This window comes from Bos javanicus, chromosome 3, assembly GCF_032452875.1.
Source record: "Bos javanicus breed banteng chromosome 3, ARS-OSU_banteng_1.0, whole genome shotgun sequence".
In the NCBI taxonomy this organism is placed as follows: domain Eukaryota; kingdom Metazoa; phylum Chordata; class Mammalia; order Artiodactyla; family Bovidae; genus Bos; species Bos javanicus.
In genome coordinates, this window is record NC_083870.1 from 71041080 (window position 1) to 71053568 (window position 12489).

Consider the following 12489-nt stretch of genomic DNA (forward strand, 5'->3'; position numbering starts at 1 on the left):
CTGGCTTGATCACTGTGTGGGATGTATGTTGAAAAATGCAGAGACTACTTAAGAAGACATTGCGAATAGTCAAAGTAAGAGTTAATAAAAACCTGAAGTAGGGTGATAGCAAGGAAATGAAGCAAAAAATCAGTTAATTTGAGCTATATTTTTGAGATAAAATCTATAAGACTGATTGATAAAACTAAATAAGCTATTAGGTATTATTTGTTGAGATAGGGAGGGTTAATTTTTAGAGGCAATTGATTACTGGTAGCAAATGAGATCTTTTGAATGTGTTTTGAATGTGCCAAGTTTGAAAAATACATATAAGACTTTCAACTTGAAATGATAAAATTGAGAGTTCTCAGCATAGAAGCTGATATTTAAGGCCATGAGTGATTCACTTCAGCATAGAAAGTGGAGATTGGAAGGGGACATAGTATTAAATCTTCAACCACTCCAGAAATTTGATGAAAAGTAAGAGTCTGCAAACAAAACTGCTACTGCTACTGCTAAGTCACTTCAGTCGTGTCTGACTCTGTGTGACCCCACAGACAGCAGCCCACCAGGCTCCCCCGTCCCTGGGATTCTCCAGGCAAGAACACTGGAGTGGGTCGCCATTTCCTTCTCCAATGCATGAAAGTGAAAAGTGAAAGTGAAGTCGCTCAGTCGTGTCCGACCCTCAGCGACCCCATGGACTGCAACCTTCCAGGCTCCTCCGTCCATGGGATTTTCCAGGCAAGAGTACTGGAGTGGGATGCCATTGCCTTATGAGAGCTTTAGACAATATAAGGGAGGACAAGATATCTTCATGATACCAGGAGAGTTTTAGAGAATCTAGAAATCATGAAATATGAAAAAATGTTTTTCAAAAAGGACAAGTGATCAACTCTGTTAAATGCCATTGAAAGTTCAAGGAAGATTAGAACAGAAAAAAAAGGTGTCCTTTATACTTACCACCATAGAAGCTTTTGTTAGGGAGAGCTTCAACAAGTGGGTGAGAACAGTAGAGTTAAAATCCATATATAAATGAAAATGGTAAACTGACGAGTTACTAAAAGGTGAATACAACAACATAGTACAGGGAGACAACTTTCTCAATAGTTTTCATTCTAAAATTGAATAGGAAAAATGGAATGGTAACTAGAGGACCATGAGGGTCATTTGTGGTTTTTGCATTGATGGTGATAGAGGTGGTTATGGTTGTTTAAACATGGCTGTGAATGATCCAGTAGAGAGGGATGATAAAGGAGAAAGCTAAGATAATCATAGAAGCAAAGCTACTGGGGGATCGGTCCAAAGCACGTGTGAAGAATTTCAGGGTAGAAGAAGATGCATGAATATACAGACAAGTTTATATATTTGGTTATGGAAACATGAGAGCACTTTTATCACTTGACTTCTATTAATATTTTTCCTATAATGAGTGAGATGAATTATACAGTCTTGAAATAAAATACAAAGAAGGTTTTCCTGTACTTTCTATGTTAAGTGTCCAGTGGATGTTGAGGGGTGTGAAAAAGTACCTTGCTGTCTTTTCCCTATTCATTACTGAATTATATGGCTATTTGAACATAATACCATTGATGGAATTAAAGAGATAAGATAAACTCCTTGTTTTCCATATAAAATATAACAACAACAACAACAAAACCCCTAACATTGTTCTTACTCTTTGTCAGGCATTGTTCTAATAATTATATATACCTTGTTGGGCGTCTTTATCTTAACTCATTTAATCCAGTTAGAACCCTATAAATTGGGAACCCTATAAATTGGGTATTATTATATCCATTCACAGTTATCATACTGAAGTCCAAAGAAGTAAATAACTTGCCTACACTTAGTAAATCCTTGGTGGCTCAGACAGTAAAGTATCTACCTGCAATGCAGGAGACTTGGGTTCAATCCCTGGGTCAGGAAGATCACACTCCAGTATGGTTCCTGGAAAATTCCAAGGACAGGGGAGCCTGGCAGGCTATGGTTCATGGAGTCACAAAGATTCATGCATGACTGAGCCACTAACACACACACACACACACACACACACACACACACAATTTCATAGGCTAGAAGTGAGAGGATTAATACAACTATTTGGGGGAAGGGGAGGAAATTTCCAGAAATTGGGCCACCACTCACTTTTTGGGCTTTTATGATCAGCCTCAGAACTGTCATGGTGCCTACAGGAGTGTCATTTAGCTTAATGATATTTTACAGTGAAGGTATAATTAGGCTCAAGGTCTGCTAGAAGTTGAATCTTCAGCCATCTTGGGCCTAGTAGGTTCTAACCAGTTTTTATGTTTCCTCATGAGCTATGTCATTCTTTTAAAGATTGTTCCCTGCCCCTTTCTCTCCTGTGATAGACTTGCGATTGGTGTCCGGAAGGGGGAAGACAGCCTGGTAGGACTGAGCTCATAACCTGTGGGATCTGATCCTATCTCTAAGTAGATAGTGCTAGAATTAAGTTGAATTGTAGGACACCCAGCTGGTGTCAGAGTATTGCTTGGGAGTATGGGAAAACTCCACCACACACAAATCAGAATTGGTAACCAGAACCTTTAGGAACATTGTGTTTTCTAGCCCTGACCTTTAATTCTTGGCCAACTTTCTCATGTCAAGCTATCCACATTAAATTAAATTTATGCGTAAAAGTGCCTTTTCTAGGTAGTCATTCCAGACCATACCCTGCTTGCTCTAGACTTGAAATTCTGGCTTTCATCCCTCTGAGTCTCTAGTGCCTTGCTATGGACTCAACCCTTAATACTTATTTCTGGACACTTTGGCTTTGTATCCTGGTGGATTACTTTTTACACTTGCTAGCTCTAGAATCTGCCTCCTTTTCTAATGTTAATATTCCTGAGGCCTTTAGTGATAATCCTACCTGTCCACTTCTTTCCTACTGCCTGACTAGCCCACAGGCTCTGCCATTCTTCATGGCCATCTTAACTTCCATAAATGCTCCACCATAAAATTTGGCATTATGACATATGAAACTTTAAGAGAATCTTCTATTAGAAGATTAAAAGATTAGAAAAGATAGAACCCTCATAGATGAGAGTAAGCAGCGATGCAGTTTTAATAGAGAGTGATAATCAATCAACTATGGGAAACATTTTTTCTAAAGATTAATCAGCATTTTTTTTCACCTATATTTGCTACCTGAGCCTCACTTCATCCACCGGCTTGTCAGAAAATAAATAATGAACAATAATGTGATTCATTTAGATTGATATATTGGATGGATTGGCTATGATAAAAAAGTAAACCTAGAAATGTATGTTGATTAAATGTAATTGCCTTTTATTTCTGGCTTCCATAAGAGTCTAAGGTGGATAATCCTGGTCACTAAGTACTTTTTTGAAAAATCAGGTATTCAGGGAGCCAGAGTCCGTCGATCTACCATCTTCTAGCACTTTATCCTCATCTCTGTGCAGTGGGTCAGAAGCAGAAAGAAAATACAGAAGCAGCACATTTGTGTCTTAATAGCCTTGGTCCAGATATTACCCATATAACTTTTATGCACACTGTCCTGGATAAGACTTAATCTCATGGCCACACATAAGAATAGAGGAAGCTGAGAGATTTTGTTTCTTTGCATGTTCAATGAAGAGAAAAACAATTTTGATGGCAACTATTAGTTCTCACTAGAGTTAAGAAAAATAAGGTAAAATGAATTACAAAGTCTTTTACAAATGTGAGATAATAATTATTGTTGTTTGGTTGCTAAATCGCATCTGACTTTGTGTAATCCCACAGATGGCAGCCTGCCATATTCCTCTGTCTATGGAATTCTGCAGGCAAGAATACTAGATTGGGTTGCCATTTTCTTCTCTGGTGGATCTTTCTGACCCAGGGATTGAACCCACATCTCCTGCATTGCAGGTGGATTCTTGTACTACTGAGCTACCAGGGAATCCCAAGATAATAATAACTATATGTAAAAATGATATGTATAATTACATACTTAGTATAAGATAAAATGCTGCTGCTGAGTCAGAGCAAGTTAAATAATTGTGAGAAATAATAAAGGAAATACAGTAATCTCTGTATTTCTTTGTTAAAATGTTCCAATAGTGATTTTTCTCTCCAAAATCATGATTAAATCACAAACTGAAAAGGAATATCGGTTGGGAAAATGTTTCTTAATAAGGTAAATAGTAGGTTCTTTTCAACTTTATTAATGTAGCTTTCAAAACATTTGGGACAGAAAATAAACTGTGCTTAACACTTGTGTAATGGATTATATTTGTCTGTTGTGTGATGTAGGTCAGAAAGAGTCTGAAGATGAAACTGAGGATGAAGAATTGGATGTCAGTTTTAGGATATCAGTGTTCAAACTACCCATACATACTTTAGATTCATTGAGATATGCTGCACTATTGAGAGCAAAAGAACAAGATTATTTTCCTACGTATGCCCAGCCATTTTCTCCTGCTCATCAAAAGCCAGTAGTTAAAATAAAAGACATGCTGATGGGAAAGAAAATAAGAAGAGAGTTTTTGGCAACACACAGAGCTGGTATGAAACTCCAACCACTTTGTGATGTTGATAAATATTTCTCAGAACAAAAGAAGCAGGAAAGCAGTAAAAATAAAGTAACAGCTGTAAGCATGGCACAAATGGCCCAAGAACGAAGTAGAATAAATATTAGAGAAAATTTAAATAATAAAATATATGCTACACATAAACTGACTGCAAGAGATGATGAGATAATTCAGGATGGTTTACAACAACTTTATCAGGATAGATCCAGCTACCTTGAGAAAGTTAAAGAGAGAAGAGCTCAGTTCCTGGAAGAAAAAAAACAAAAGGCTAAAGACCGCTTATTAATTCAGAACCTAAATAATGAGCGCACTCTTTTGACCAAAGGAATGATTGCAATTGACAGATTGAAGAATAAGCAGGCTGCCTTGAAAGAGAAAAGTCTGATTGTTCAGCAAAAACTGGCAACTGAAAAGTACCAAAGGGATTTACTTAAACAAATGAAGGAAATTAGGTAGGTACAGTTTTTATATAATAGTAGCTTTCAAGTTGTCAGGGAGGAAGAAATTTGCCTCTGCCTTCTAGGTTCTCCTGGCTGGTTTAAGAATTAAATTGATATAAGACAGAGTAATGGAGAAAATCAAACAAAAGTTTAATAACATCTATACATGGGAGAGACCCAGGAAAACTGAGTACCCCCCAATAGCTGAAGCCATCACCATAAATATCATCTTCAGCTAAATATAAAAGGAGATATTGGGGACAGAGAACCAATTATGAGAGGTTACCAGGAAAAGCACAGTAAAAAAAGGTAAGGTTGACAGATCTCAGTCATTGTCTTCTCCATCAAGTTTCTAGAGGTTTGGTCATCTACCTCTTCCTCAACTTAGAGTTGTAGGAAAGCTCAAAGAGATGGAAAGATACATAATACTAAAGGGTACACGAGACAGGACCCCAGTGATTTTTTTACCCTTTCTTACCCTTGTATATTCTTCACACAGGTTTGTTCATTTTTTTTTTCTGATATTAGATTGAGTCTTGTCAGCCATTTTTATCCTGGTGATATTTTAAGTGGTCAAACCATGAATACATATGTTTAAGGCTTATCTAGAAATACATAAAGATCATGAAAGTGAAAAGTGAAAGTGTTAGTCCCTCAGTCATGTCTGACTCCTTGCGACTCCATGGACTATAGCCCGCCAGACTCTTCTCTCCATGGTAATCTGCAGGCAAGAACACTGGAGTGAGTCGCCATTTTCTTCTCCAGGAGAACTTCTTGACCCAGAGATTAAACTCCAAGTCTCCTGCATAACTGCTTATTTCATTTACATTTTTAAATGCTATTGTTTTCAAAAGTCGTCTGTGCTACAAAGAAGTATAAAATAAAAAGAAAGCATTTGTCTTTTCCTCAGTTCAGTTCAGTTGCTCAGTCATGTCTGACTCTTTGCAACCCCATGAATCACAGCATGCCAGGCCTCCCTGTCCATCACCAACTCCCAGAGTTTATGCAAACTCATGCCCATCGAGTCGGTGATGCCATCCAGCCATCTCATTCTCTGTTGTCCCCTTCTCCTCCTGCCCATAATCCCTCCCAGCATCAGGGTCTTTTCCAATGAGTCAACTCTTCACATGAGGTGGCCAAAGTATTGGAGTTTCAGCTTTAGCATCAGTCCTTCCAATGAACATCCAGGACTGATCTCCTTTAGAATGGACTGGTTGGAGCCCCTTGCAGTCCAAGGGACTCTCAAGAGTCTTCTCCAACAACACACTTCAAAAGCATCAATTCTTTGGCACTCAGCTTTCTAAACAGTCCAACTCTCACATCCATACATGACCACGGGAAAAACTATAGCCTTGATTAGACAGACCTTTGTTGGCAAAGTAATGTCTCTGCTTTTTAATATGCTATCTAGGTTGCTCATAACTTTCCTTCCTAGAAGTATGCATCTTTTAATTTCATGGCTGCAGTCACCATCTGCAGTAATTGTGGAGCCCCCAAAAATAAAGTCTGACACTGTTTCCACTGTTTCACCATCCATTTCCCATGAAGTGATGGGACCAGATGCTGTGATCTTCGTTTTCTGAATGTTGAGCTTTAAGCCAACTTTTTCACTCTCCACTTTCACTTTCATCAAGAGGCTTTTTAGTTCCTCTTCACTTTCTGCCATAAGGGTGGTGTCATCTGCATATCTGAGGTTATTGATATTTCTCCCAGCAATCTTGATTCCAGCTTGTGCTTCTTCCAGCCCAGCGTTTCTCATGATGTACTCTGCATATAAGTTAAATAAGCAGGGTGACAATATACAGCCTTGACATACTCCTTTTCTATTTGGAACCAGTCTGTTTTTTGATGTCCAGTTCTAACTGTTGCTTCCTGACCTGCATATAGGTTTCTCAGGAGGCAGGTCAGGTGATCTGGTATTCCCATCTCTTTCAGAATTTTCCACAGTTTATTGTGATCCACACAGTCAAAGACTTTAGCATAGTCATTAAAGCAGAAATAGATGTTTTTTCTGGAACTCTCTTGCTTTTTCCATGATCCAGCAGATGTTGGCAATTTGATCTGTGGTTCCTCTGCCTTTTCTAAAACCAGCTTGAACATTTGGAAGTTCTTGGTTCACGTATTGCTGAATCCTGGCTTGGAGAATTTTGAGCATTACTTTACTAGCATATGAGATGAGTGCAATTGTGTGGTAGTTTGAGCATTCTTTGGCGTTGTCTTTCTTAGGGATTGGAATGAACACTGACCTTTTCCAGTCCTGTGGCCACTGCTGAGTTTTCCAAATTTGCTGGCATATTGAGTGTAGCATTTTCACACCATCATCTTTCAGGATTTGAAATAGCTCAACTGGAATTCTATCACCTCCACTAGCTTTGTCTTTTCCTAGTTAAAAGCAAATTTATAACTATTTACTGAGGTACTTTATATTTTATATTTTCTCCTCCAAATTTTACAAATATTTTCCTTAATGTATACCATGTTGGGGAGGGGGAGAAAGATTTGGAGACAAATTTTTATAATTTAATAGAAAATATATTTTGGAGGAATGAATGAAAAGAGAATGAAAGCTGGTGTCTTATATCACAATACAAGTCTAGCACAAATCAGTGTTAAAGAAAATTTAATCAGCTTAATTTTATTACATAAAATTGAATATCTGGCCATCATTAATTTGTAGAAGATACAGAGTCAAGTAAGCTTCCTGATGTGTATTAACTGAATTATCTCTTCTTGTAAGCTGCTGCAAAGATATCCTTGAAAGCACACAGGAATAAGGCAATGTTCTGATTATGTCAGTAATGTTTCCTAAAAGGCATTATGAGTCTTATTATAAAAATTTTCAAATAAAGATTGAGTATCAGTGTGCAGAAAAAAGCTGTGACTCAAATAAGTAAAATCTGTGTAAAGACTTCAGAAGTTTTTCACTTTTTTTTTTTTTTGCCAGTTGAGTCTTCATTAATGTATCAAACACCACTAAAAGCATTCTAATGAATCTCAATAGCTAGCGAAGTCATTACTGAGAATATAGCTTCATGATCCTGTTCTGGAATGAGGAAAAATGAATGAAGAAAGGGGAACTGCAAAGCTCTAGTTTAGGAAGTTGATAAAATACCCACAGGAGTGTTTAAGAATGAATTTAAAAGAGTCTTTAAAATGAAAGGAGTTTTATATCAGGTAAAAGCCTGGTCATAAGTTTCCCCAAATATTCTTGTCCCTACTCTAAAAAAAGTGATGACACTGCTCAGGGCAGATTTTGTACCCATTTTAGAGTAGAGTATCATTTAGCTTGGAAGATCTGGCACCTAAGGTAGTTATCCAGTTACATCATCTTCTTCTTGTCCTTAATTTTTGTCATCAGTTGACCTCCTGTCATTCCCTGTAGTCTTTCTATGTTGATGCATGAAGCTTTCCTTTATCCAGCTTCTGCCTTTGTCACAGTTAACTTTGGAATTCATAAGAACAGTCTCTTAATTGCCTAACCTAAACATTTTTGAATCCCAACAGCCTTTTAACTCATTTCCACAATCATACAAGTGCCCCCTTATCTCTTGGAACTGCCCCACCTCTTAAATTTTAAATTACTGTATATTTATTTATGACTAAAATCTTTTATATTTTCAATTCTTTTTTTCCTTTCCTTTCCCCACATGTGTTCTTCAAATATATTATGACACTCACCCCTCAAATAGCCCTTCTTATAGACTTTCTAATGTAGCTTCCTGGAATATTACATTGAATTCTTTTTCCCATTTCATCCAGTGTCTCTGATGTCCTTTCCTTTCATTGCCTCCACCATGCTAACCACCTCAGCCCGTACATTGGAACAGTCCAATTATGTCTCTTCATTTTTTGTATTCAGGTAAAAATGGCTGGAAGGCATCAGTGACTTGTAAATTTATGCTGATTTCAATTCTGTGGCCTCCAACTTTAGCAGTTCTCTCAAGTGCTTGCTCTTTCTCTCATTACCTACAAAAGATTTCAAACTTCATCAGCTATAGAGCTTCCTCTGCAAATGCCACCTCTGACCTTTCCTCCGCAGCAAGTCACTCACTTTATCCCAAAGGAATTTTAGTCCTTCAAGCTTGAATTTGTTTCACTTTCTCTTGCACTATCTATAAAATTCTGTGTGCATGCATCCTAAGTCACTTCAGTGGTATCACAACTCTTTGCAACCCTATGGACTGTAGCCCACCTGGCTCCTCTGTCCACAGGATTCTCCAGGCAAGAATACTGGAATGGGTTGCCATGCCCTCCACCAGAGGATCTTTCCAATCCAGGGGTCAAACCCACATCTCTTAAGTTGCCTGCATTAGCAAGCAGGTTCTTTACCACTGGCACCACCTGGGAAGCCCATAAGATTCTACATATCCTATATTTATTGTTTCATGGTTCCTATGTTCCTGTTAATAATTCCTCTGTTGTTGCTATTAGTTAGTCTTGAAATGGGTAATGCAAGACCTCTGTGCTAGGCAGAATTATGGCCCCCAAGAAGATACCATGCCCTGATCCCTAGGACTATGAATAGGATAAGATACGGGAGTGGGTAGCTATTCTCTTCTCCAGGGGATCTTCCTATCCCAGGTCTCCTGCATTGCAGGCAAATTCTTTACCATCTGAGCCACCAGGGATGACCACTGTTCGGGGAGGAGATGGAATTTCCTCTTTCCCCGTTAGTTCCTTTTGGCTGGCGATTAAAATAGCATAAGACAGATTGACAGGAGAAAATCAAGTTACATGTACAAAGGGAATCCACATAAGTATGAAGAAATCCAAAGACATCAAGGCAGATACACCGTAACTTGCCTTGATGTCTTTGGAAATCTTCATATATGTGTGTGTGTGTGTGTGTGTGTGTATATATATATATATATATATATATACTCACACTCTAGACTGAGGAGAAGAGGGTAGGGGCCTGAGGTTTCAAGGAAGTAAGGTCATTCACAGGAAGAGCCAAAAGAGTTAATGTTTGATAAAAAATGTTTACAGGGCCATCCAAAAACAATAGTTGCAGACTGAATTTTGATCAAATGGGCTTTGCTAGGTTCCTCCCTGTCTACAATATCTAACACTTTATTGTAGTTATCTATGATGACAGCTTCTTCCTGGAACATACCCTCAATTTTAAATTCTTTTAGGCAATAAGGGGAAAGTTCAGAGATTATTTTGGGCCTAGATGGTTTTTAGCTCAAAATAATTCTCGTACCAGAGTGGCACATCTTGGGAAACCTGGCTTTGTCCCCATCAATACTATACTGTGGATGTGCTACCTTATGTGGTAAAGGGACTCTGCACCTGTAATTGAGGTTTGACCTTAAAATAGGAAGATTATTCTGGATTATTCAGGTGGGCCCAATATATCTCATGAGTCTTTAAATGCAGAAGCAGAAGAGAAAGTCAAGAGACTCAAAGTAGAAGGAAGATTTGACACAACATTGCTGACTTGAAAATGAGAGGAGTCATGTAGGAAGAATGAGAAGGAAATGAATTCTGACAACTAGCAATCTTGGAAAGAGGACCCCAAGACCTGAATGAGAACCATGCCATGGTTAACACCTTATTAAATGTTGGGTACACCAGGATTTTAAATGCATTAATTCATTTAGTCCTTCACTAAATCCTACGAGTTGAATTATTCCCTTTTAAAAGATGAAGAAAATGAGGTAGAGAGAACTTAAGTAACATTCAAAATCATATGGTCAATAAGTTGCAGACTTTCTAGACTTAGGCCTCTCTTCCACTCCCCAAATCCATGTTTCTGAGTATACTTAAATACAAATATATGTATAATAATATATATTTCATTTATATATTCATATACCTTTATTTCTCTTTACCTTCTAAATGTCTCATAATTATACCTTATTTATCTTTGTTTCAAGCATCTAGGGATAGTGCGGAGAAGGCAATGGCACCCCACTCCAGTACTCAAAGCCTGGAAAATCCCGTGGACAGAGGAGCCTGGTAGGCTGCAGTAAATGGGGTTGCTAGGAGTCGGACACGACTGAGCGACTTCACTTTCACTTTTCACTTTCATGCATTGGAGAAGGAAATGGCAACCCACTCCAGTGTTCTTGCCTGGAGAATCCCAGGGACAGGGGAGCCTGGTGAGCTGCCGTCTATGGGGTCGCACAGAGTCGGACACGACTGAAGCGACTTAGCAGCAGCAGCAGCAGCAGGGATAGTGCCAAACATTATAGTATATAACTCTTGAATGAATGAGTATTAATGAAATAATTCTCCTAAGGCCGATGGCATTTCTCAGATTTGCCTGAGTAATCTGGTTCACATTTCTCTAACATAGTAAGAGTCTTTATTGGTCTGCTAGGGCTACCATAGCAAAATATCACATATTAGGTTATTTAAGCAACAGCAATTTGTTTTCTCAAGTCATGGAGAGTAGAAGTCCAAGATGAAGATGTTTTTAGGTTTGGATTCCCCTGAGGCCTTTCTCCTTGGTTTGAAGATGGCTACTTTCTCACTGCGTCCTCACATAACCTTTGTTTTATATGTGTGTATCATTGATGTCCCCTCATAGTCTTATAAGGACACCTCTAAAAGACCTTTCTCCAAATACAGTCACATTCTAAGGTACTGTGGGTTAGTATTTCAACATGTGAATTTGTGCAGTACTGTCCACAGATAGCGTCCTAGATAGAGCTTGGATTTAGTGAGGCTTAAGTAAAAATTCTGCAAATCATGGCAGGGTCTGGTTTAGATGCCACTTTGGGAATCTAAGCCAGTGTTTTTAAGAATTCTCAGTTACAGCTAATAGAAAACTTAGAAATATTAGCCAAAAATGAATATTATTTAATGATATAATAAAATTTTATTCAGTAAGTGGAGCTTTATCTTTCTCCCATTTGTATGTATCTATTTTGAAGATCTAATTATAGTTACAGTTTGATTGATTGTTATGGTTTTAGCTGTTTAAAAGTATCTCATTCTGTTACCTTTCTTTTTTCTTAGGGCTCAAGAAATACATAAAAGACACTGTGAAGAAAAGTTTGTTTATGATATGATTGCCTTTCAGAAAGCTTGTGAAAGACTTCAAGATGCTAGAACAAAAGCTGCAATTGTGAAAAAGAATTTAGTCACTAAGGTTCCTGATGGAATGACAAAGTGAACTGAAGCCAGATCACATTCTGTGGTCATTTTGAATTATGGCCATTGTTTAGTTAAAGGACTTTGAAATAATACTGTGAAAGAAAAAGTGCTCTATGTCACAAGATTGATTTGTATATGTATCTTCTAAAATATAAAGAAAAATTAAAATGTATATCTTCTTGATCATAATTTAACTTAAATCACGCTGACTTGGCACACCTAAAGATTCCTTATATATCTAGATATCCAGAGAACAATGAAAGCTGACTTAATTTATTGCAGGAATTATTGCAAAGCCATTACTTTTATTGTTTCATATCATGAGTTCAGCAATTTGTAATCTATTTACAGCTTCTATGGCAACCTTTGAATAGTTTTTGTGGTCCCAGCTGTTGACTTTTATTAAGACACTG

The 12489-nt window shown here is 37.8% G+C and overlaps 1 protein-coding gene across 7 annotated transcripts in view; it reads left to right on the plus strand.

Annotated features, from left to right (window-relative positions):
• The window catches only part of LRRIQ3 (leucine rich repeats and IQ motif containing 3), a 207349-nt gene extending 195101 nt beyond the window's left edge, over positions 1-12248 (plus strand). For all 7 annotated transcript variants that reach the window (XM_061411589.1, XM_061411585.1, XM_061411586.1 and 4 more), the window contains 2 exons: positions 4252-4981; positions 11939-12248. In XM_061411589.1, the coding sequence (XP_061267573.1) occupies positions 4252-4981; positions 11939-12095 (887 nt within the window). In that variant the 3' untranslated portion in view covers positions 12096-12248. The remainder of the gene's footprint in view (positions 1-4251; positions 4982-11938) is intronic.
• The last annotated feature ends 241 nt before the right edge of the window (positions 12249-12489 follow it).